General features: G+C 42.6%; 2 protein-coding genes across 2 annotated transcripts; one reads left to right on the forward strand and one right to left on the reverse strand.

Annotated features, from left to right (window-relative positions):
• Positions 1-207: 207 nt before the first annotated feature.
• Positions 208-6,704, forward strand: LOC117567918 (transportin-1-like). Its single transcript, XM_034248197.2, has 10 exons — positions 208-374; positions 725-838; positions 900-1,571; positions 1,638-2,747; positions 2,812-2,982; positions 3,524-3,695; positions 3,780-3,875; positions 4,218-4,293; positions 4,587-4,761; positions 4,824-6,704. Exons 2-10 carry the CDS (start codon positions 740-742, stop codon positions 4,929-4,931), a joined length of 2,679 nt encoding a protein of 892 aa, XP_034104088.1. The 5' UTR covers positions 208-374; positions 725-739; the 3' UTR covers positions 4,932-6,704.
• Positions 6,705-7,908: 1,204 nt separating this feature from the next.
• On the reverse strand, positions 7,909-24,346 carry LOC117567830 (laminin subunit alpha). The gene is made up of 17 exons (XM_034248074.2): positions 23,901-24,346; positions 23,563-23,709; positions 20,476-21,100; positions 20,197-20,406; positions 20,020-20,128; positions 19,571-19,872; positions 19,225-19,497; positions 18,959-19,019; positions 18,109-18,897; positions 17,296-17,953; positions 16,694-17,200; positions 16,301-16,634; positions 16,128-16,233; positions 14,010-15,766; positions 10,320-13,686; positions 9,768-9,985; positions 7,909-9,695 (listed from the first exon to the last, which is right to left on the reverse strand). The coding sequence occupies exons 1-17, from the start codon at positions 24,132-24,134 to the stop codon at positions 8,245-8,247; spliced, it is 11,148 nt and encodes a 3,715-aa protein (XP_034103965.1). The 5' UTR covers positions 24,135-24,346; the 3' UTR covers positions 7,909-8,244.
• Positions 24,347-25,908: the final 1,562 nt, after the last annotated feature.

The raw sequence follows: 25,908 nt of genomic DNA on the forward strand, positions 1-25,908 counted from the left end.
TATTTAATTTGAGGACGATTTTCTTAAAATTAAAAATCTACTTAGTTTGAGGATATTATGCGAATATCGTAAAAAATGTTGTAGGTGAATTCTAATTTTTTTTTTTTGTAACGCTATTCATAATCTTATTTTTTTTTAATTTTGAACAAAAAGTGTAGCCGTACAAGCATATTTGGCAGCTGGTATATTGTTTGTATGTTTTTTCGTTCAAACATCAGTTGAATTTACGACCACGCATCGGTCGGTCACACTTGAGCACCATATAAAAAATTTCGTCTGGCGAGGCAAAAGAAAGAGTGAAAAGAAGAAAATTAAGGGGTTTATCAAGTATACCCAGCAAATTTAGCTTTAACGCACATTCGAAACTCTTGAAGGTAAATGGCTAATTATGTACACAATACTAGTGAATAAACCAGGTGGTAAATAGCTAATGAAAATGAATGCAAAGAACATGGCGGCAGTGCAGCAAGCCTCAAGTAGTTATTACACATTATGTGTGTGTTTTTTTCACGCTGTCTGTATAACTGAGCATGTGTGTGTGTGTGTGCGTGTGAGCGAGAGTGCCTGTGTATGAGTGAGATGGCCTCGGACAAAAGTGACTCGTTAGTTGTACTACCCTTTAAGAGGGCGTTCAACTCGCTTAGAATTTCGATTTCGATTTTTGTGGGTGGGGTTGGTTGGTTAATGTGGCTAATATACTTAAATAATTCACTATAAATCGCAGCATCTCAGCCTAACCATGACGTGGGAACCGCAGGCAGAAGGACTGCAGCAGATCATATCGATCTTGAAAGAATCTCAGTCACCCGACACAGCGACTCAAATGGCAGTGCAAATGGTAAGTTTCCAATTTCGATATCTCTACATGCAATTTTTTTTTAAACATAATTTTGTTATAGAAATTGGAGGAATTCAATCGCTATCCAGACTTCAACAATTATCTGATCTATGTGCTGACTAAATTGAAAACAGAAGATGAACCCACACGCTCCCTTAGCGGCCTGATCCTGAAGAACAACATACGTATGCACGGCAGTACCCTGCAACCGGAGATTGTCGAGTACATTAAACACGAATGCCTGCAGGCTGTTGGCGATGCTTCACCCCTGATCCGTGCCACCGTTGGCATCCTGATCACAACCATAGCCAGCAATGGTGGGCTACAGAATTGGCCACAATTGCTGCCCTCGCTATGCGACATGCTCGACAATCAGGACTACAATGTGTGTGAGGGTGCGTTTAGTGCACTGCAAAAGATTTGCGAAGATTCCGCTGAGATTCTGGATTCGGCAGCACTCAACAGGCCTCTGAATGTGATGATACCAAAGTTCTTGCAGTACTTTAAGCACAACAGCCCCAAGATTCGCTCGCATGCCATCGCGTGCATCAATCAATTCATTATCAATCGATCGCAGGCGTTGATGCTGCATATTGATGCATTCATTGAGAATCTGTTCAATCTGTCGTCTGACGAAGATCACGAGGTGCGCAAGAATGTCTGTCATGGTCTGGTCATGTTGCTGGAGGTGCGCATGGATCGTTTGATGCCGCACATGTCGCAGATTATCGAGGTGAGTCAGGACTTCATAAAATATTCTTTGCACATCTAAATGTATTCCTTTCCTTTATGTCCTTAGTATATGCTGCTGCGGACTCAGGATTCAGATGAGGGCGTCGCTCTCGAGGCTTCGGAGTTTTGGTTGTCACTTGCCGAGCAAAGTATTTGCAAAGATGTGCTTGCTCCTTACCTGCCACAATTGGCCCCAGTTTTGGTGCGTGGCATGCGCTACTCGGAAATTGATATTATACTGCTCAAGGGCAATGTGGAGGAGGATGACATGGTGCCGGATCGCGAGGAGGATATACGTCCGCGTTTCCACAAATCTCGCACACACACCATCAAAAGCGGCGAGGCAAATCAAGCGGCTGGCGGCGAAGATGATGACGATGAGTTCGACGATGGCCTCGACGATGATAGCTCTCTATCGGAATGGAACTTGCGCAAATGTAGCGCTGCCGCCCTTGATGTGCTGGCCAACGTTTTCCGCGAGGACTCGCTGCCCATTGTGCTGCCTATATTGAAGGACACACTGTTCCATCAGGAATGGGTCATCAAGGAGAGCGGCGTTCTGGCTCTGGGCGCCATTGCCGAGGGCTGCATGGAGGGCATGATTCCACATTTGCCCGAATTGATACCCTATCTGATTAGCTGTTTGTCGGACAAGAAAGCCCTGGTGCGCTCCATCACCTGTTGGACGCTGTCGCGTTATGCCAACTGGGTGGTCAATCAGCCACATGATCAATACCTTAAACCGCTGATGGAGGAGCTGTTGAAGCGCATTTTGGACTCAAATAAGCGTGTCCAGGAGGCAGCGTGCTCGGCATTTGCCACACTCGAGGAGGAGGCATGCACCGAACTGGTGCCGTACTTGGAGTACATATTGAAAACACTGGTGTTTGCCTTCTCCAAGTATCAGCACAAGAATCTGTTGATTTTGTACGATGCCGTTGGCACATTGGCCGATTCGGTGGGTCATCATTTGAATAAGCCACAATATATTGATATCTTGATGCCGCCGCTAATTGAAAAGTGGAATTTGCTGAAAGACGATGACAAGGATCTGTTTCCGCTGCTCGAATGTCTGTCCAGCATTGCCACAGCGCTGCAATCGGGTTTTCTGCCCTACTGCGATCCCGTCTACAGAAGATGCATATCGCTCATCGAGCAAACAATCAACCAGGAAATGGTAACGACTTGAAAAATTAAAACTTGTTGAATTTGTTAATAATTTTGTGTAATTTGTACTTTAGCTCTGCAAGCAGAATCACACATTCGATCATCCCGATAAGGAGCGCATGATTGTTGCCCTGGATCTGTTGTCCGGCCTGGCTGAAGGTCTGGATCGACATATCGAGACCCTGGTGGCCAACAGCAACATTATGCATCTGCTTTATCAGTGCATGCAGGATGTGCTGCCCGAGGTGAGTGCTAGAGGAATATAGATATATTCAAATATTATGAATATGGATGCTAAGCTATACGATGCAGCTATAAAGTATTTACAGAATAGTTCGTTTAGGAGATAAGATAAGATAGACATCATATTTTTGTTTTGAGTAATAGTTGAACTTGAAGAGAGTTGCCTAATCATATAATCAAATTATACTGTCTAGTTTTGTCGGTCTGTTTGGCTCTAAACACGGAAATCTTAGAGACTGTAAAGCTTGCGCTATACACACTTTGATGATTACGTTTCTTTATGCTTCCATCCGATCAAGTTTATTTTGTATACTGTCTGCGCCTTTTCCGCTATCACAATTCGTAAATAAAATAAACAAAGTAGAGGCTAGAATTTCTTTACACACAAAAGTAAACATATTTCAAATGGTTTCTAAAAGAATGTTTATACATGTTTTTACGGATTAAAAATAAACAACAGCTACATTCCACAAGTATATTTAAAGTTAGGTACACTTGAATGTTTCTCTTTCAATTGTTAATCATATTTTATTTGCTCAATAGGTGCGTCAATCATCGTTTGCTTTGCTGGGCGATCTGACCAAGGCCTGTTTTCCGCATGTGCATCCGTTTATGGCTGAATTCTTTCCGATATTGGGCCAAAATTTGAATCCTGATTTTATTTCGGTGTGCAACAATGCAACTTGGGCCATTGGCGAGATTTGCATGAAATTGGGTAAGCAACGAGAGAAACTTGTAGTCTGCAAGAGTATCGATCTAATAATAGAACATTTGTTTTTGTTTATTGTTTATAAATTAGGTGAGGAAACCAAGCAGTACATACATCTTGTACTAACCGATCTCTTCATCATCATCAATCGCCCGAATACACCAAAAACGCTGCTGGAGAATACAGGTGAGTACTCTAATGCTTTTGATATCCGCCCCTCCCTCGCCTCAACTGCCCCCTCTAAAATGGTATATATACTAGATAGAGATAATTATGCTAATTATACTCACATCTGTATGTATGTATCTATGTACTAAAGCATTTGTTTCGCATCTCATATCAACGTTGCATGTAGAGCAACAACATCAACGACAACAACAATGACTTTGACAATTTCATTTACGCTCACACATATGATTATTATATGCATTAAATGTAAATGTTGAGTGTGCAAATATCAAATACAATTACAAATAAATGTAATATAATTTATTCAGTTGATTTATTTATATTTTTCTGTTCTTTTAGCAATAACAATCGGTCGTCTAGGTTATGTGTGCCCAGTTGAAGTGGCTCCTTATTTGCCCGAATTTGTACGACAGTGGTGTGTAACACGATTTATTTATCATATCAATATATAGTTTATACGTTATTTTACTTACTTACTCTTTGCCTCCTAACTCTTTAATTTGTGTGTTTAATTGCTTATCTTTCGAAAACTAGTAGCAACTGTATACAATACTAAAATTTGTGTTTCTTTCTTTACTTTGTACTTTTTATCACGATTTTATTTCTACTTTTTCTTTTTGTTGAGTGTTTGCCTGAGGCATGCTCAATGTTCATTAATCATTGGTATTTAATCCAATTTAAATATTTTCCTATTTATTTGCAAAACAGGTGCACATCGCTGCGTCACATCCGAGATAATGACGAAAAGGATTCGGCCTTTAGGGGAATGTGTCACATGATCACTGTAAATCCGGCTGGCGTTGTGCCCGATTTCATATTCTTCTGCGATGCGATTGCCTCATGGGTTAGTCCGCCCCAGGATCTGCATCAGATGATACAAAAGGTGTGTGAAACTCTCTAAAAACAATATGAATTAGTGTACAAATTGTTAAATCTCTATGATAGATACTCCACGGATTCAAGACACAAGTGGGAGAAGAGAATTGGCGTCGATTTGTGGAACAATTCCCGTCATCTCTGGCCGAGCGTCTGGTTACCATGTATCAAATCTAAGAGGTGGAAATATAAACCAATAACAACAACAAGAATAAGAGCAAGAACAACAACAACTACAACATCCACATCCACACATAAGCAAACTTATTAACTAGACAATTATGTTCAAGTATGCGAGTAAGCGTGTCGTCGTCTTTAAACTTTAGAGTAAGCACAGTAGCAGACCGATGTTAGACATATATATATATATATTAGCTGATTCGATGCACATTCGAATGTTTCTTAAACTTTACATTTACAAACAATTTGAAAATTCAACTTATAAAGTCAAACTATACACATATACACACAAAAACACAAACACATATACACATATACATATATATAGAGATACATTTAACCGATGCAAACTATAGCTATATAACGCTGAACTATTAGGGTTCGTTCTGTTGAATCTGGATTTGAAGCATTGTCTGTCCGTTTCTATAGAATCGTAAAGTAGAATCCAAGTAAAAATAATAATAATAATTTACATGTGTGTTCCGGCCGTACTTAACCGGATCCAGTGCTATATATGAATAGATAACACAAGCCAAAACAAAACCATAATACTACAACATATATTACATACTATATCTACACACCAATATCCACACACAAAACACACACACTGAATACCAATCCAACACACACCAGTTGAATATGCTGATATATACTGTGTTTACTTACGGCTAATTATTGGTAATTATAATTTCTAATTTTAACTGATATTGCGGTTCGTCTCGCGTTAACTTTAGTCTGATATAATAGAATGAAAGTAATTCAAAGCAAACAAATCGGTAATCAAAACAAACAAAAGTCGTTGGGTTTCTTATTGTGAAATTTGCAAATCAAAATCGTATCAGAATCACACTGAAAATCATCGGACCACCAGAAGCAACTAAAACAAATATTTTATATCAACAAAGACTGATAAATCAAATGAAAAACTCTCCGTTCAATTCCATGCAATGAATGAATCATCAAGCGAATCAAAGCAAATTTCACAACAATAATAATAAAGAAAAAAAAAGCCCAACACTTTCTATAATAAACGAATAAAAATCGCGTCTCGGGTTCTAACGGTTTCGCGTTCGCGTATTATCGTCGCTCGTTCGTTCGTATCGTATATCGTAATTCGTAAATCGTAAATCGTCGGGTAATAAAACAAACAAAAAACGTATAAACAATAATAATAGTGCAACTGTTACTGATACAAATTTACTTATATAATGTATACGAGACATGATATTTATATGCTATACAGATTAGATTGTTTTTTTTTTTTTTTTAAATACTTTTGTTTTTATAGGTTTTGTTATAAATACAACAAAAAGTTTACGATAAAACAAATTTAAATTGAGATTAGAATTCCGTTGAAATATGCTATTATGCTAAATAATGTAATAATATTTATTTTGTGTAAAATTATAAAAATGAAACACAACAATAACAACAACAACAAAGCAACCCATTGACTGATCACTTTTTAAAGTATTATATAATTTTGTATAGGAGCATGTTTAATTTTTTTTCCTGACTTTTTGTATACTTAGTTGTTACCTTTCATATTATTTATCTTGTTGTTTGTACAGAACAAATTTTTAACGATTAGGTGTAAAGGAAAACAAAAGTCTTTGAAATTGTCGCGGATCAAACAAAAGAAAAAAAACAAACTAAACTAATATATAAAACGTATAACAAAAAGAAAAGCTGAAGAGCAGAAAAAACTACTACTCAACAAGAAAAGAAAAAAAAACAAAAACAAAAAGAAAGCAAAAGTAAATATAAGTAATAGTATTAATTATATTTCGGAGAAAACTACAAGAAAACCAACCAAGGGGGAACGTGTGATAATAATGTAAATTCGGGTCGTTCGTTCGCGTCGCGGTAAATACAAATAAAATGAATATATATATATATATAATTGTATATATATTTACTACTAACAATACGGGACTTTCGCCCCCGAGTCCCCAATAAAAGAAGCAATCAAGCATAATTATATATATAACTGAAAGCAAAAGCAAAACTAAAAGAACTAAATGAAAAAATAAATCGTGATTTCGTTGTACCTTAAACCGAATTCATCGCGGAATTTCGGTCGCGTTCGCGTGCGTTTGTATCTCTCTCGGGTGATCTTAGTGATTAGCGTTTAAGCAGAAAAAGATTATGAAATAAATAAATTAAATAAAAAGCAACAACAACAATTAAACACACACACATACACAAGAATACAGACAAAAACACACATAGGAAAATATATAAATATATATTATTAAGATTATACAAAACTAGGTTCTCATTCGATATGCTCGTTTAAACAAATTTAGTAAATTTTAATTTCCATTAATTTACAACTAACACACACATACACAGTCACACTTATATACTTACACCCACATACACAGTCATAAGCAGCAGACCGGCAAAGCACACACACACACTCACATACACAGCCACACAGTCAGAAAATATGGAACTCTTCGTTAGGCACATTACACTATCCAAACTTTTCCTTTTAACAACAACAACAATAACAACAACTTCTTCTCCACACTAACTCCAACTCTATCAGTACGACACACAAATTTACTACAAAATATCTATTTGAATATATGTATACATTGATATAACAACAAAGATCCTTTACACACAATTTGAATATGTTAAAGCGGCTATTTCGGGAGTAACAGAATTGTTGTTCTCGCAATTGCTGAAGCTTGTGCATTCAATTCTCCTATAGAGAGATTTTTGTGTAAACTAATCTGGAAAACTAAATAAATATGTATGTAAAACATAATAATCATCCAAAATCGTAAAACAAGTGTTTTGAAATTATTTAAATTTAGAGTTTAGTTTAGAAAAGTCAGGAATGAATATAACTGCCAACTTTTATAGGGCGTTCATCCAATTATTTATAATAGAAAGAAACTCCGATCTCAACTTTACTTTAGATAGTAAAGATAATATTAAAGAAAGACATTTAAATATGTACTTTACTTTATTTTTACATTTATTCAAGACAAGTTTTTAAAAAATTATATTTGACATGATTACAAATCTGTAGATTTTATAAATTGGCACAAGTTTTGGACTTAGATATAGTATATAATTGTACGACGAGCAGTTTTACTGAAAGCTCAAACAATTGATAGAACTTTCAGTTTAGAGGTCAGTTCGTCGAGTTAATTGTTCGTTGTGGGATTTGTTCGTTTTTCGTTGTCCTTCAATAGTAATCGAATGTTGTCATCGCTCCACGTTTTGCTAACTTTCCATATGAATCGGGTAATCGTTGTCTCGTTTGTCCGTGGGAATCATCTTCGGTAACTTAGTTTTTGGGGCAACTTCCTTGCCAGATGTCGCCAAAGATGAGATTGGGCGTAATGACAACGGGCTTCTTGTTGATTTGGACATTGGCAATGCAGCCCTTGAATGTCTTCTTGGTCTTGATGCCCGGCGCCTTCTGGAACGCATGATGACCGCCCATGAACAGTGGACGATTCGTCTTGGTCACCGCGGATCCCTCGTTGCCAACACCAGGCTGCGAGCTGACGTAGTCAACGGCAATGGTGATGACAAACTTGGACTTGATGGCCTGAACATTGCGCCACTTGCCATCACAGAAGCTGGCGTTGTCATTCAGTGTATAGTTGGCCACCACCACATTCTTGGTATCGGACTTTACTGTGAAGAACAACGTGTTGTCCACCAGCTCCAGAATCAAATACGAATTCTTGCCGTGCACCGAGAAGAGCAAACCGTCTGGTTCACGTGGTCGGAAGTCAAAGTTGATCAGTATTTCGGAGCCAACGGAGAAGCGCTCAAAGAGCTTCACATAACCCGTGGGCTTGTGGAAGAACACACCGCTCTCCACTTGATCCGTGCAGGGCACAACATCGTGCACCACGGGCTCCGTTTCCAAGGCCTTGCCATTGAACTTGATGTCACGCAGGCAGCCATTGTAATAGGACGTGGATCCGGATAGCGTTGTAATCAATTTGATATCGGACTCCACATATTTGGTATAACCGCCCACATAGATGGGGAAGTTCACATTGAAGGTTGGCGGCTGACGATCGCCGTTCAGCTCAACAGCACCCGGCTGTTCCTTGCCATCGATGGACAAACTAATTCTGTGATTCGTGCGCATAAACTCAACCGTATGCCAGTTGCCATCAATAATGTCCTCCTCGCTGACGATCTTGGCGTCAATGGTGGCGCCCACATGCACATGATGATACACATAACCATCGAGCAGATAGACGACAATAAAGTCACCAGCCTCCTGGCCAGGAGCATAGAAGAGCACACCATTCGGATAATTGGTGCGCACCGAGATGCTAATGTCGTAGTGCTTGCGCACCTTGACGGGCAGCGAATGGAATTCGAGACGCTGATCCTGCAGTGTGTAAAACCGATAGCCAGCCTCGACAAAGTCCACATCATAGTTGGGATTCACCGGCAGTTTGCAGCGCTGATCCGTTGGCAAATTGGGCTCTGGACGTGGCTTTGTCACCAGCGTACGCTGTGTTGTCGGTGGTCCCAGCGGTGGAAGTGGTTTTTCCTCGGGAATCACAACTGGCGGTGCGGCGGTTGTGGTTGTTGTCGTGGTGGTGGTTGTGGTTGTCGTTGTAGTGGATGTTGTGGGTGCTGCGGTGGTTGTTGTTGTGGTTGTTGTGTGTGCCACAAAAACGCTGGTGGGAACCTTAGCTGGTGATGCCGGCTCCAATTCATTGGCACCCGAGGGATAGTAGGTGGACAACAAGCTAGGCTCGTAGGCTGCATATAAAAAGAGAGATAGAGAGCATTAGTTATTTTGTACAAGCACGGTAACTCGACGAGCTGACGCACCTAGAATGTCCTGTGGACAACCGTTGATGTTGCCGTTCTTGCGCTCCGCGCTGTCTGCAAAGTTGATGATCTCGCCGTTGACGGTAACATCGTTGATGCAACCCACATAGTAGGCCAGCGTTGAGATAGCGCTCTTAGGTGGTATATAGTTGTCGGGCAGACCGCCAAAGAAGATGTCGCCTCCTCGGATCTCCAGGGGTGCGGGAATTTCAGGCAACCTAGGAAAACGTTAGGGAATGAAAAAAGCATTAGACAAGATTGCAAAATGGTAAAACAGAGAACCTTGGTAAAAGACTTCCGTTAAAAGGAGAACCGAAGCGATAGAATTATTTGGTGAGACTCGAACCTAAGCTTTTTAGCAATTATTTCAACATATCCCTCAAATTTCCTCTTTACTTGGAGCAAATAATTCATACTCAATCGGCACATTATTAAAGTAAATCAACATCTACGATTCAGGAATACTAAAAAGTATTTCACGAACCGAGTCTATCTTTAGCATTGAAGTCTAAATTCAACCTTAAAACTAAAAAATCATGGGGGCTAACTTACCGCGCGTCCTGTGCATCGTCAACAGACAATCGGAGCTGTTGGGCATCGTGATGCACGGTGACCACATGATCCTCGCCGTCATCGAACTGCCGCTCGGTCACAACCAACTCGCTGCCCATGCTGTTCAACGTGAGATAGCCATCATTCAGTGTTAAGCCAATTGTGGAGCTTTGATCATGATTGGCGGCATAGAAGAGCACACCATTTGGCTGTTTGGTCTTGAAGCGCAACACCACATCGAACTTGTTCTCCGATGACACATTTGCGATGCGCAGGAAGCCATAATCATGCGGGGCATAAGACAACGAGGTGGAGTACTTGTCGGGACAACCCTCAACGAAACCGGTGCCATTGACATACTGAGTAAGATCCACGCGATAGCCAGTGATGGATACTTCATCGATGCAACCGTCAAAGTTTTGCTCAACAATATCCGAATGATTGCGACGTCCAGGATAACCACCGAAGTACATGCGCTGCAGCTTGGGCATCTCGGCATCAGCATCCGCTGGCGCCTTGTCGTGGAAGAGTAACACATTATCGACCTTGAGTAGACCTTGGCGACCATCACGCTCGGCGACAACATGATGCCATTTATTGTCATTATAGCGATCCTGGCTGCCCGATGAGACCATGCCATTGCCCAGCTTGAAGCGGAAGAAAATGGCACCATCGACCATCTCAATGGACATGAAATGCTTATTGCGGCCATAGAAGAACAACAGACCATTGCTTGCATCCTTGGCAGCCTTGAACTTGAACTGAATGCTCGAACGTGACTTCAAATTATAGGGCGTTGCCTTCAATTGCACGAAACCATTGCCCTTGAAGCGCAAACCGGTGACGGGCGCTTTTTCCTCGACCAACACTGTACGTTCATCGGCGCCCTGTTTGTTCTCCTCGCCATACACAAAGTTCCAAAGACCAATACTCTCGTCACCAATGCGCAAATCCTCAATATCACCGCGGAACGAACTGGCGCGTATATCATCGGGTGCGGTAAAGTCGGAAGGTCCCGGATAACCGCCGACAAACAGGCGACTATTGCGATCCACATGCAGCACATTGTTGGCACCCTCCAAAACGTTGGCGTTCTTGTGTTCGACAATCTCGCCATTGGGCAACTGTTGGCGTATGGTGAGCTTCGCATTCGAACCGACGCGATCGAAGATGGCCTGATACCATTGACCATCGGCGACATGTTTATCACTTGTGATGCGCTCGGGACCATTGCCCAAATCAATGGTGGCAATTGGATATCCATTGACAATCTCCAGAGCAACGAAATCATTGTTCTTCTGGCTGGTCTTGTTGTCATTGCCCAGATACAAGAGGAAACCGTTGGGCTCGTTCGTCCTGAAATATGTCGAGAGCTTTGTCTTTGTAGCCAGCAGCGGCGCCTTCTCCGGGGTCTTCAACTCAAGCACTGTGCTAGGCGTAAACCTAACACCCACATTGATGTTGTTGGCAATGCGTCGTGCGGTTTCAATCTGTCTCTTCAGATGCTCAATATCTTGACCGAGCCGTTGGCTCTGCTCACTGACATGTTGCTGTTGCTCCTCAATCTCGTTGGCCAGTTCGGTGAGCTTGGGCACAGACACCTCAACGCTATCCAGCTGATTATTGGCCTGCGAAACGTCCTTGTTGGTAATTTCCACATCGCGACTAATGTTGCGTGCCTTGTCCAGTTCCTTGGGTGTTTGTCCGCTCACCGGTTTCAGCGTCTCGAGCACATTTTGCAGTATCTCCAGCGCATCGCCCGCATTCGTATCTGAAGTCTTCCACATGTCACGTTGTGTCTCGTTGGACAGCTTGCGTAGCAAAATGTTAATGTCCTTCACCTGCTCTTCGGTGGCGGCATTTAACTGCGAAATCTCCTGCACCTTGCCCGCTGAACCATTAAGACGTGGCTCCAGATCATCCTGTACCTTGCCAAGCGATTGACGTGCCTTCTGCAATAACTCGGCGGATTCTTTGTCCGATGTACCTGCTCGCTCCTCAATGCCATTCTGAATCTTTACAGCATTCTCAGCGGCGTTGGCCGCATTCAGGCTCAACTCCTTGGCAGCCTCGACGGCTTCCTCAATGTCTGAGTACGCGGTAGATGCCTGGATCGCTGGCTCCGCATGGGCGGTCATATCCGTGTACTGATTGGCCAAGTTGGCGGCACTTGCACTCAATTCGGCGGCGCGTAGTTCCGCCTGCAAGGTTAGTTCATCGGCCTCATTGTGCTGATTATCGACTGCGGGCAAATACTCGTCCACACCCTTGTTGACTTCCTTGAGTTCCTGGAGAGCGCCGCGTAAATCCTCCAGCTTGCTGGCAATCTGATTGAGTGTCAGTTCGCCATTGATCAAATAGTTTCCGGCCTCCAAAATGTTTTTGCCAGCCTCCTGTTGCTGCTCCGACACCGTATCGAACTTGGAGTTGTCGTAGGCCTTGCGATTGGCCACATTCAGACGTTCCACATCGCTCGACTGCTTTTGCGCTTCATCGCTCCAGCTGAAGAGATCTTCCAGTTTGTCACTGAACTCACCAATGTCGTCCTTCAGCGCATTGAGGCTGCGATTCTGTTGCTTAATGGGCTCGACCAGTTTGTCAACCTCATCGTACAATTCACGCGCTTTGTCGAGCACAAGCTCATTGGATTGCAGCTCAATTTGAGTGCCATTGATCTTGTCAAGTATGTGCTGTGCTTCCTCCAAGGCAGCTCCGCTCTTTGTGGTCGCCGTCGCCTCCAGATTCTGAGAAAGTGCATCCACAGCAGCCAGGGCTTCTCGTGCTTGATTCACGCTATCCAAGGCATCCAAATGCACGGTTGAAACATTGGTCAGAAGCACTCCTGATCGTTGTCGTATATCCAACGCATTGCTGAGCGTTTGATTCACCTGCTTGGCGTAAGCTTTGCTGGCTGCTTCCAGTTCACTGTTCAATTCACGCGATGGCGCCAGATTCACACTATTAGGATCCAGATTCGTCACCTTGGGTGCCAACTCATCGGCCAGCACATCGTAATAGTTAAGCTTCTGTGTGGTAAAGAATGCCATTGTCACGGTCTGGAAGTCCTGGAGTACGCCATCAATTTGATCGCGCAGACGATCGGTCACATCGAGCAGAGCATGATGGCAATTGTTGCACTCCATGCAACCGTCCTCGGTGAGCACCCAGCGATTGGGACACGCCTCGCAGCGATCGCCAATGACACCGGGCAGACAGACACATTGTCCCGTCTGCGGATTGCAGCCGGTGCCGGCGCGGGAGTAGCCCTGGTTGCAGTTACAAGGCGAGCAGCCTTCCTTCTCGTATTTCCAGTGATCGACGGCACAGCGATCGCATTGACGACCCGTGACGCCAGGTTTGCAGAGACCTAAAAAGCAAGGAGGGTGTAATTAAAATTAAATTCGAATAAGCTAAATATATTCCAAAGAAGTAGAAATGTTCAAAATGTTATATAATATACATAAATTATATAAGTAACAGTGATCGGACTGAAAATATAAAAGATTATGATCATCGCTAAAATATACCACAAACATATACCATAATCGTAAATATATATTAAAAATATATTTAAATAAAGTATATTTGGTAAATGTTTCTCGCATACAATTTTTAATTTTCCATGAACGGACAGATTGACATATAGATAGTGACTTCCTCACCCTTTTATATTAAAATTGCTTTACTTACAGTGTCCGGTGTGTTGGTCGCACTGCGTCGAATTGGAGGCAGTACCGCAGTCACAAGAGCGGCAGCCAACGCCAGAATCAAAGCCATAATGATCGGGTTTGCACTGATCACAACGCTCACCAATCACGTTCTCGTGGCACCTGCACTTGCCCTCATAGGGATCACACTCCAGCGTGCCCATTTCATCGCAATCACAAGATTGGCAATTCTTCAGCTTGATGGCATCGCCATAGAAGCCAGGAGCACACAGATTGCACGCCATACCAAAGGTGTTGTTCAAGCAGCGCAGACATTCGCCAGTGCGTGTATCGCAAGATCCTTGCTCCGCAGGATTAATGTTGCCCGAGCATTCGCACGGTTTGCAGACATCGCCAGCAGTTTCGGGAGAACCGTAGAAACCATTCGCACACGATTCACAACGCGGTCCCGTGTAACCCGGCAAGCACTCACAATGGATTTCATTGCCCGACTCCGAGATCTCGCAACTTGTGGCAAAGTTATTCGAATCGATGGGCAGCGGACAGGCGCAGATCATACAATCGTGACGTGTACCGTGAGTGGCATTACCATAATACCCAACATTGCATTGTTCACAGTGATCGCCGCGTGTATTGTCCGTGCAATTGGTGCAGATTCCAGTGGCACAATCGCAGGTCTCAGCATGACCGTTACACTCGCAGGGCACACAGTAACCGCCATAGGGTCCGTTGTCAACGCGATGATAGCCGGGGGCGCAATCCTCACACGAGTGTCCCCTGTACCCGGGCGGGCAGTGACAATGCTCTACGGGCAGCAAACTATACGCGCCTTCGCCATCGGTGTCCTCATCGGCCAGCGTCAGATAGACATCGGAGAGCCGTGTGTTCAGCGTTTGTTCCCAGTAATTGGCACGTATCAAAATCGCTTCTAGATCGCGTAGAGCCATCATAAAGTCGGCACGACTCACAGGTTTACCGGTCTGGGTCATGAAATTGCTCTCAATCATTTCCAGTCGATTCTTAAATACCAAATTACTGCTGGGCTGTTCGTAGCTCTGATGCACGAGCACTTGATTCTTGCTCAACAGAATAACATCGGGAGCCACAATTGCTTTGCCCACAAAACCGGAGGTAAAGTACAGGGTGTAAGCAAGATCACCGCCATAGGCAGAGATATGACTGTTCTGATTGAGCAGATAGTCCAGCATGCCAAAGTAGGCGACACGTTGATCGTTCACTTCGCGGCTCGTGAAGTCCGCTTGCAGCGTCGTCTCATTCAACATCAAATCCTCTGGCTTTACATCCCACACTTCGAAATCAATCGTGTTTTCTTGGAAGTCTGCCGAATTGATAGAAACCCGTTTCATCAGGCTGACATTGTAGACACGCAAATAAGCATTGTCACAACGTGAGGTCTTGCCAAAGCAGAAGCAAGTGGTACAACCCTCGGGATTGCTGTCCTGCAGATTGTAAGTACCCTCGACGCACTGATCACAGTCTCTGCCCACCACGTTCTTCTTGCAGAAACAGCTGCCGTCGATCTTGTCGCACACCTCCAGTTCGGTACCGGGTTGATGGCAGCTGCACATGCTACATCTGGGGAACTCGTAGAAACCATTGGCACAACCATCGCAAGCGCGGCCAACGATGTTGTCACGACACGAACAGGATCCGTTGAACATGTCGCACTGCTGATTACCGTTGGCAATACCCATGTAGTTGCAGTTGCACTCCTCGCAGCCAATCACCTGATGGAAGCCGTAAGTGTTGGGCGCACATCTGCAATTAAGGTATTAGATTAGCAGAGTAACTTTGCTTGGGATGAATTTGAGGAGCACCGGACGTGCTAGGAAAGCAGATGAGGTAGGAAAAAGTAAGGCGGATAGGTTAAGTTGGAACACAAGAAATCCTAATAGTGATAATGAGGATCTTCTGCTTGAGGATATAAATGACTAGTTAAATGAATGAAAAGTTTGTGTAGAGATCATTTTCTACAGGAATCGAAAAGAAAGTGAGAAGCTGAAGAAAGTATGTAAATGTAGGCAACAAACACAAAAGGAAAGTTACAGTGCAAAAAGGGAAAAAAGGGAAAGCTTGATTGAAAAGCAAAAATGAGAAGGGGCTGATGTAAAATTCTTACTTGTCGCATAGAGCGCCTATGACATTGGTGGGACACTGACATTCTCCAGTGTTGGGCTCGCACATGGCGATGCTCGGGCAATCACACATTTTGCAATCAGGGAAGCCTATAAACAAATAAAGATAAAACATAAAAATATGTCATAGTCCACTCTTCGGTCATAGATAACTTACCGAAAAAGCCAGGACGACAAGCCGTACACTGGCGTCCAATGACATTCTTGCGGCACTGGCACTGACCACCAAATGGATGACACTCGAAACTGGTTGATCCCTCGTAGTCACAGTTGCAAGGCAAGGCACCGCTGTTGTAGTCCGCTGTCAGCGAGAAGACAGCATTCTGACAGAATTGGCTGGCATTGTGGGTGATGTGGAAATGATCCTGACCACAGTTCTTGATAAACTCCTTGGTCTGATCAAAGGTCTCCTCCACCAGCAGATCGTCGTTGTACTGCTCCAATGGCACCACCACCAAGTAGTCTAGCCAAACACCGAGAGGGCGAGAGTTCTGCAAAATAATTGGTATATAAATCTGATGTTTATTTCAACATTTCTTCTCCCACTCACCGTTAGCGTAAACTTAAAGTCATCCTCAATATCGAACCACATGTCATCCCCAGTGGGACGAATGACACCACGACAACCAGAGCTGGAGGGGCAATGTTTGATATCGAACTTGCCATCGTATTGATTCTTGCCAGCAGTCAGAGTGTAGAGCACCTGATACTTGGGATGATAGGGCTGATAGTACTTCACCAGGATGACATAACGTCCCGGGTCAGCAACCTTGGATTCAACGACAATTGAACCATTCTGACGGCTATCCAAAAAGATGAGTTTCACACGCTCATCCATGACGGCATAGTTAGGTTTATTGGTGGCAATCAGATCCTCGTGATCGGTTTCGAATTCAATCTTTTTGGAATCGGGCACCGAACGGAATTTGGGTGCGGCGCATTGATTGTTGTGAATCACGCAAACGGGACTGGGATTTATAAAGTCAATGGACCACTCTTCCACTGGAATAGCAGTCACTGAAATGATAGGCGCGCGGAATTCGTCGTCGTCCTCCGTCTATTAAAAAGAAGAGGAAAATGTGTAATAATATAATACAATATAATAAATTTAATAGTTTTTACACTATATAAATACTAAATTTAATAACTCACGAAGAGCGTCACTGGCATCAAATCTTCCTTGTTGATGTAGAATGACTTTTCGCGTCCATCGTCATTAATGGGCGTACGGCAGACGGTCGAATAGAGACATGGGTAGAGATACACTGAGGACAGCGAGTTCTCATCCTTTCCCACGCGCAACTCGATATCGTAGGGCACCGCGAAATTACGATCACTAATGTAATCGATCACCAAGATGTAGCGACCACTACGCGGCACATCAACAATATAGTTGAGTTCCTTCTGCTTGTTGCTCAACACTGGAATGTCTCCCGTATGGCCAGTTATCTGCAGATGCTCGGAGTCGGTATAGAACTCTGTGGGCTTATTCGGTTTACCATCGCTATCCACAACGAAAGGCACTGTGGCCGGTTCAAAGACATCAACGGAAGCGTACTTGTAGTGGCGACACAACTCCATGTTGCCCAGCTCACAGGGATTGGCAATCTGGCGTGTGAGGATCGATGCCTCGTAGTAGGCACCTGGCAACAACACAAAGTAATCGAGCATCACATTCTTGTTGGCCCTGGTGATGAAGGTGTAGGGTGAAGGCGATGGATCTAGCACAACAGCTGAGGGTTTGTTGCCCTGGGGTCCGGCGACGGTGACAAATTCGGGTTCCGTTGTGGGACGCAACAGCACCTTGACGCTAAGAGAGAGAGACAAAGATGTGGAATGAATATTAGGTAAATTATTTGATGAACTCCAATAATTTGTAAACTAACAATTTTCAAAATTGGTACCTCCTACCTCTTACCAAACGGCAAGAACTATTAGGCCGAAATTTCATATCTAGTTACTTACTTCTGATCCACCTCGAGGGGATTCTCAGACTGAATCAGAATGCTGGCCGTGACGTTCACATCATTGGGATTCATGTAGCGAATTACAATTCGGTACAGAGAGGACTTGAAGACTGTCAGCTCGTTGCGGACTTCGTTCTGAATGTCATTGAACACGGCATAGCCCTTGCTGCTAAAGTCCGGAAAGACATTATCGTCATACTGATAACGCACTTGAGCACCCGATGGCTGCAAACCATCCTCGTACTCGTATTGGAATTGATGCAGCGTGGGGAAGTAATGGGTGGTCAAGGGTTGTGTGCAGGCACGTCCATTGATGCGAGGATGGCACTTGCACTGACCGGTGACCTTGTCGCATTCGCTATTCCAGGAGCCGCCCACATCGCAAGCACAATCCTTGCAGCCAAACAGCGAGGCGGCATCCAGATCGAAAGTGCCATCGCGACATTCATTGCAGCTGCGACCGGTTGTGTGAGGTTTGCAGTGACATTTGCCGGATTTGGAGGCGCAGGTGTCCAAGCTGGAGATGGTGCCGTCAATGAAGCAATCACATTCCTGGCAACCCTCGGCATTGCTAATGGTCAAATTCCAATAGAGCGGTTTACATTCATTGCAAATTCTGCCCGTCACACGCTCCTTGCACTTGCAGAGTTCACCTACTGGCACAGAACCGCAACCGGCAAACTGATCGATGACACCAGCGGGATCGCAGTTACAATCCTCGCAGGCGGGGAAGTTGTAGAAAGATTCCTTGCATCGTTCGCATTGACGACCATCAAAGTTGGGCTTGCTGAAAGTGGTGGGAAAGATTAGCAAGAAGAAGATTTGATGGAAGTATCAAATGAATTTACCAGAAGCAACCGTTCTCATTGCAGGTAACGCCCTCGGAGCCATGTTCGTCGCAGTTGCAGGCTGTAAGGTATTAAAAAAATTGATTATTTTCTTATTATTAATTAGTCAATCAATAAAATAAATGAGAAAGAAAACTGCAGTCAAATTTAAACTGTAGTATACCCTTTTCTTTCAACATTTTAGAATAGGATTTAATTTGAGCAATAGATACAAATTGTAAATAAAATACAATATAAATAAATAAATGACAATTTAAGACACTCACGTAAGCAATCGGGATAGTTGTAATATCCTGCGCTGCACATGTTGCACAGCTTGCCGGAATAGTTAAGCAGGCAGCTGCATTTGCCAGAGTTGTCACAGGTGTTAGCCGAGCTGCCTGTGGTGGAGCAGTTGCAAGGCTTGCAATAGGGATAATTGTGATATCCTGGTAAGCAGCGATCACAACGCGGTCCACCAAATCCTTCACGACAGATGCACTGACCCGACTGCTTGTCACAAATCTCTGGCTCGGTACCTTCATGTTCGCAATCGCAATCTAAATGAGAAATGGAAAGGAAATGGAAACTGTTGGATCTGTTAGAGATTGGTTTAGCAATCAGACGACTTACATGTGCAGGTTGGTTCGTTGTAGTAACCATCCTTGCAACGTTCGCAACGAGCGCCGCCCCAGTTGCTGAGGCACGTGCAATTGCCAGAGACAATATCGCAATCGTTGTTGATCGATCCCTGCTGATTGCACTGACAAGCTTTGCACTCGGGGAAGCCATAGTAGGATTCGGCGCACTCCTTGCACAGGGCGCCAGCAAAGTTCTTCTTACATGGACAGATGCCATTGATGGCCTCACAGTTGTAGCCGTTGGTGCCATTCAAGTAACACTCGCATTCGCGGCACTGCGGATAGTTGTAATAGCTGCAAGGAAGTAGAGATTGAGAGTTAGAGAAGTAGCAGAACGTGTTAGGAGTAAATCTACACACACGAAGGCAGAGCCTAACCAATATTTGAAAGATGTCACGACCATTGGAAACTTAGAGAGACAACCTTTTTGGCTTGACTTACCCATAGGCACAGGAGTCGCAATTGGGTGGCTGGAAGGCGGCACGGCACTCGCACTTGCCCGTCTCCTCCTCACAGTGTCCCGTCGAATACGACAGATCGCAATTGCATGCTGAAAAGAAGGCAAGAAAGTGATTAGTAATGTTAAAGAGAAGCAAATAATATTCCTATGTAACTTACGACTGCAGACATCGGTTTCATTCCAGTATTTGCCACGCGGCCGATAGAACTTGGGCTTGCACTTGTTGCAGTTGGTCCCCTCGGTGTTGTGCTGACAATTCTGGCAGACGCCGCCGCCATCGTAGTGTCCATGGATGTCTAGAGACAAACCCTTGCGGTTGACCTCCTCATCGTAAGTGCATTCGTTGCTGTGGCCATGGCAATTGCAGGCTAAGAATGGAACAATAGAGAAGCATTAGAACCATAGTAGATAGAGAGATAGTAATCGACTCTACTTACGTTCGCAGTTGAAGGGACGCGCATTGGTGTTCTGACGCCATTTCTTCTGCTCGAAGCCAGGACAACATTGGTTGCACTGAATGCCACAAGTGTGATGCTGGCAACGACAGGCGAGAATGCGCACTGGGCTGCTGGGATCCTTGACGTCGCAGGTGTCTGCGTGACCGTTGCACATGCAACGACCACCGATCGAAATGTCCTTGATCGAGTAGAAGTAACGACGTGTGACCGTCGGATCTTGCCGTGCCACCGACATCAAGTGACCCAACAGATTCTTGGTTCGCAACAAACGAATGCGCACATTTGTGGCACGTGTCCATTCCTGTAGCACCGTCGAGTTAAAGTAGTTCGTTGCCGATGGACGTCCATTGAGCAGCATCACGGGGATTTCACCATTTTCCAGCGGTACAATTTTCGAGTATTCTGTGGTGCAAATGACATCGTTGTCCTTCGTAATTGGCTTGTAGGTGTCCTTGCCAAAGTAGGTCTCACAATCGGCGGGCGTATCGGAAAAGTGCTGCCACGGCATCCAGGTCTTGCCATAATCCATCGACTTCTCCAGCGTCCAGAGACCCGGACGTGGCGAATTGCCCATGCGAATGAACAAGTAGGCGACATGGAATTCCTGCGTAGCGTAGAAATCAAGTTAAATGTTAAACTCCATTTTATTTGTAAAATTTAGAGATTTAGAGACTTTTTTACTCGGAGAGTAGAACTTCCTTTAAATGACTCTAGATAAATTGTTCTTGGATATAAAACAAAAGTTTACTTATCGAAGGGTTCAAATATCTTTATGAATTTATGCCCGAATTTTTAACTATCCTATCTCTTTAGAGTAATTCCTTATGTCAAAAATAAAACTGTTTCTAGTTTTTTCAATAATATTTAATAGCATCCCCAATTGTTATGAATTAAAGATTATTATTTATTTAAATCATATTTATATTAATTATATGATATTTCTTGCTGCGTTGATAATATATAAATACAATACGAAGATTACTTTAAAATGTTCTACGACAATATTTACTCTGCTATCATCTTTATATTTTATATGTTATCTTGTATTTTAATCGTAATTTATTATTTCGCTGTACTTTTAAAACCTCCCTCTTAGTCTAAGTCTTTTTCTTCACGCTTGTCATAGATCTTCTCTTAGGGGACGCGAAATTAGTCTACTCAAAAGCACAAATTCATTAAAATTTATTAACGTTGTGTACACAAACTATTTGTATGACTGTGTGTGCGTGTGTTTGTGTTTATGTGCATAGTTATGTAAATATGTATGTGTATCTACTGAGGTTGCATGAGATCACTCTAAAGAGAATTAACTCCATGCTCTCCTCCAGTGTACTAAATTTATCTGCGTCCGTTGTGTGTTTGTTTATTTTGGATTTTTTTTTTTGGTTTTCTGTTTGCTTTTCAATTTGAATTCAATTGAAAACGAACCAAACATCGTGGGTACATATGTATGTATATAAAGTCTTTACATATGTGTGTATATACATATACTGATTTTGCGATCGTATGCTTGAGATACTGTTTGTGATTTTGAATTTTTTGCGTAAACATGTGTAGTTTGTTAGTTCACTTTATAAGACTTTGAGGAATTCATTTTGTTAAGAACTTATAATTGGAGAACATTTCAGAATTTTAAAAGGTTTGATGAATGAATGAAGTATGAAGAAATTCTGAATTTTTTGTAATGACTAAAACTATGTATAAAGAAAATTTTCAATTAAAGAAAAATAAATCAAATTTTCTATTTAATTCTTGAGCTGTCTTTGTTTAAAGAATTGTTTTATTATCTCAGGTTTACGTTCTTCTCTTTAAATTATCTTGAAAGTCTTGTAAATATGTTCTACACTAATCTTTTTGGCTGTCGTAAGCAGTCTATTAATACTGCAGCTAAGAATTATGCACATATGTGCAGGCGTTGCATTTTCATATGTTAGATGATCTCATTTCATTCCCCAGCCACGAGGCGAAAAAAGTACTCGTAACTCAAGTAGAAATATGTTCAACTAAATGTTTTAATTTGATAGTTTCTAAAGACTTGTGCGATCCGAGTGTTTCCGTTGCAAGTGCGATAAGACGGGTGTGACCCCAAAAGTGTTTTTTATAGAACCATTCAAGACTTTTTTGTAGTGATAAGTACGTCCGAGCATAGTTTCAATTGTCTGCTATCAGCTTCGAGAATGTACATATATGTATATAGTACATATGTATGTATAATATGGTTTCATTTGGATGCTGGAGCACCAAGAAGAATTATTCGACTGCTTATCGCGGCTACAGAAACAAGTCAAAAAGGCACAGTCCACAATGCTCGACTGTAAGATACCGAGTAACTTTTTTCTAATATATATTTTTCTTAAAGTCTTTCTTTCCATGTTTATGGAAAACTCAAGGAAATCTAAAATTCTTAAAAATGTCTTTTCAATTTGTAACTTAATTTACTGAAATTATTTAGTAGTTTTCTTTGATTAAGTTTACATCAATTCTAGATTGCATTGCAATAAGCATTATAGTCTCTCTGAGTAACATTAGTTCTTACAGTTTCTGATTTTCAGTCCATTAAAACAAAGCTATCATACTCGTATTATGTGAGCTAAATATCATACCCTTCTAACCCTTTAATTGCAGGGTATAGAAATAAAACGAAGAAAAGTCAATGCTCTGCGACGGTTTCTAAGCGAGCTTGTAAACCGAGACAACCCATACATACACACACACACACACTCTCACAGATACATATGTCAGAGCTGATAACCCCAACTCCAAAGGGAACAAGTCACAACATAAAGAAGAAGAAGCACAATTCAACAGCTCAGCAAGATTTTTCGCTGTGTTGTCGTCGTCCACGTCGAAAATGAAATGGAAACGCATTAAAAACGTTAATTTAACGAGCCTGTCTCTCTCTCACAGAAGAGCTGTCTGCAAACGTGTCTGCGCCTGTCTCAGCTTGTTTCAGATTGTTCGAACATTGCATTGACTTCTCCCCAGATTCTTTTGTATGTATCTTTTTCTTTTTTTTCGATTTTTTTTTTTGGGCTACACCTTTCTTCTTTCGCCTGCTGTGTTTACCTGTTCGAAATTGATGGTCAAATTGACTTCGTTGAATTTCATGCCTCGGGACAAGGGAGGACTCTGCCACCAGGCCTCGGTGCCGTCAATTGCGTTCTCTGGCGGATGATTCTTATCCGGTATTTTGGGATCACAATGATCGCAGACCTATGGAACACATGCCAAAAAAACGAAAAGAAACTTCAGTTTAAAAATAGAATTTCAAATTTAAATGTGCCCCACATGTGTTGCACATATGAATGTATGTACATACATATGTATGCATTTGAAAATTAGAATGAAAAGCATGGAAATTTTCCATTTGAGATTAGCATTAGATTATTCCTATTGGATCCTACCTGTCCTTGGATAACCGAGTATTTGTTGTGATCATTTTCCGTATTTGCGCCGACCAATTTACAATAGAGTTCGGGTCCATCGGTGTCCTCGCCACATGTGGCAGTTGCATGTATCTTGCGGCCAGTAGCCAAATTGAAATATGGCGGCGTCAGTTCAGCATTACAAAGCGCAACAATCAAACACAATGCAAGGGCCACGCCCATTGCACTGCATGGGGCCACAAGCCGCCCCATTGTGCACTCTCACTCTCTCTTTCGCACGCACGCTCACGCACTGACAATGAATGTCCTTTTATTGTGTGCACTTCCGGTTCGCACAGTTCTTATGTATTCCACTTTCTTATCTTTGCCACTGTTCTTATTTTTCACTTTTGTATTCTTTTTTTCTTCGTATTCCTTTTCAAGAGCCCATCCAACCGCACTGGATGGCTCGTCGCGAGCAACTGAACTTCATGCAGCAAGAAGTTTTCCTCGGTACCCCCAAAAAACTAAAAACAATGTGTCTGCACTTTAATCTCTCATGTCTGATGGATTCGTCGCCGAAGCCGAACACGAAGATTGCTTCGTGTCGTCCGTCGGCTGACGGCGATCCCGGCCCATTTTATTACTTCATCGCACAGCTGAGAGTCGAGACCGAGACAGCGATAATGCTTTTGACCGCGTTTGTTTTGCTTGCACTGTTCGTTGATATTTCGTCTTCCCATTTCAAGTTTCTTGCTTGCGCTCTCTCTCTTTTCATTAACGCTGTGTGGCGCTCTCTACATTAAAATGCCGGCCGGCTTTGTTTTGTTTGCAATCTCTTGTTGAGCATCAAAACAGTAGCTGGCTGCCACAAAGAGCGCAAGAGAGCGAACTAGCTGCGCTGCTCTTGGCAAATAACCGTTAACTGATTGTCTATTGTGAATTGAAGCAGTTCGGAGTTCGTAGTTCTTATTGGAGTTGCTGATACGTTTTTACAGGCGTCAATACTTGTGCAAAATATTGTTTTTGGGCAAGTGTTGTGTTCCATGTTTCCAACTGCGTTGTGCGACACAAATAGCAATTAATTTTATAATCCAATTAAACCGACCACCTTTCTAACTTCGCCTTCTATGCGTGACTGCCAATTAGCAGTGTGGCTGCGCTTATTGAATTTATGTTAATAACAACATGTCAATAGGCAAATGTAATAACAGCATCGATTTATTTTGGTGTATATCGATATTCCGAAGCGATTACAAGCTATGGAATCAGTTGATTCGCTCGCTTTTTTTGCGACACTTCGCAAAGTGAAAATTGAAACGGAAATTAAACGTAGTTATTCCAAATTAAAATATATTTAATGTTATTTACTAGGCATTAGAAGGCTGCTCGTAACGTGTGCTTACTAAACCGAAAGCTGTCGAAATTAATTGGATATTGTGCATGGTGTCTGTGCGAAATAACTTCATGTGAAGGTGAATATCGGCTTAAATAGTCAATTCTCGTTGAGGCTTGACCAAAAAACTAAAAAAACGAAACTTAACTCAACCTACAATCACTGCAAAGCCTAGAAAACTAAAAAAAAAACTTGAAGTTTATTGCTAGTGCTATTAAATAACCTAAGCAACTGGCGTCGTAGCTGAAAATCACGATCAAAAAACCAACTGTAAAATTCATGACCAATGCACATCGACGGCAAAGTTGATTTGGCGGCACAGTGTTGACAACGTTGCCGCGTTGTTGTTGTTGTTTCTTAAAGAGAAAACTGGTTGTAAACGCAGCCAATGGAACTCTTTGCAATGACAAAAATAATCGCACTGATAAAGACGAATTTTGGCCTCAATTTAGCCACACTGTGCAGTCGCTGCACGCCACTGTTGCTGCTGTTGTTGTTGTTGTTGTTCCATGGATGCAAACGAGTTCTCATGACGTAATAAGCATCGTTTTCGTTTATTGCTTGTTGTTGTTGCATTTATTGCCGACGCGTTGTCGTCGTTGCCGATCGTTAGATCGTAATGCCGATGCTGAGAAGCTTAAACTGTTGATG

This window comes from Drosophila albomicans, chromosome 3 (genome assembly GCF_009650485.2).
Source record: "Drosophila albomicans strain 15112-1751.03 chromosome 3, ASM965048v2, whole genome shotgun sequence".
In the NCBI taxonomy this organism is placed as follows: domain Eukaryota; kingdom Metazoa; phylum Arthropoda; class Insecta; order Diptera; family Drosophilidae; genus Drosophila; species Drosophila albomicans.

Bases quoted from the DNA above. Each gene is read 5' to 3' on its own strand.
- LOC117567918 (XM_034248197.2), top strand. From the start codon at position 740: ATGACGTGGGAACCGCAGGCAGAAGGACTGCAGCAGATCATATCGATC. The intron at 2,983-3,523 runs GTGAGTGCTAGA...TTTGCTCAATAG, and splicing joins TGCAGGATGTGCTGCCCGAG to GTGCGTCAATCATCGTTTGC. The intron at 3,696-3,779 runs GTAAGCAACGAG...TTTATAAATTAG, and splicing joins CGAGATTTGCATGAAATTGG to GTGAGGAAACCAAGCAGTAC.
- LOC117567830 (XM_034248074.2), bottom strand. From the start codon at position 24,134: ATGGGGCGGCTTGTGGCCCCATGCAGTGCAATGGGCGTGGCCCTTGCA. The intron at 17,201-17,295 runs GTGAGTTATTAA...TCTTTTTAATAG, and splicing joins TGATGCCAGTGACGCTCTTC to ACGGAGGACGACGACGAATT. The intron at 16,635-16,693 runs GTGAGTGGGAGA...ATTATTTTGCAG, and splicing joins ACTTTAAGTTTACGCTAACG to AACTCTCGCCCTCTCGGTGT.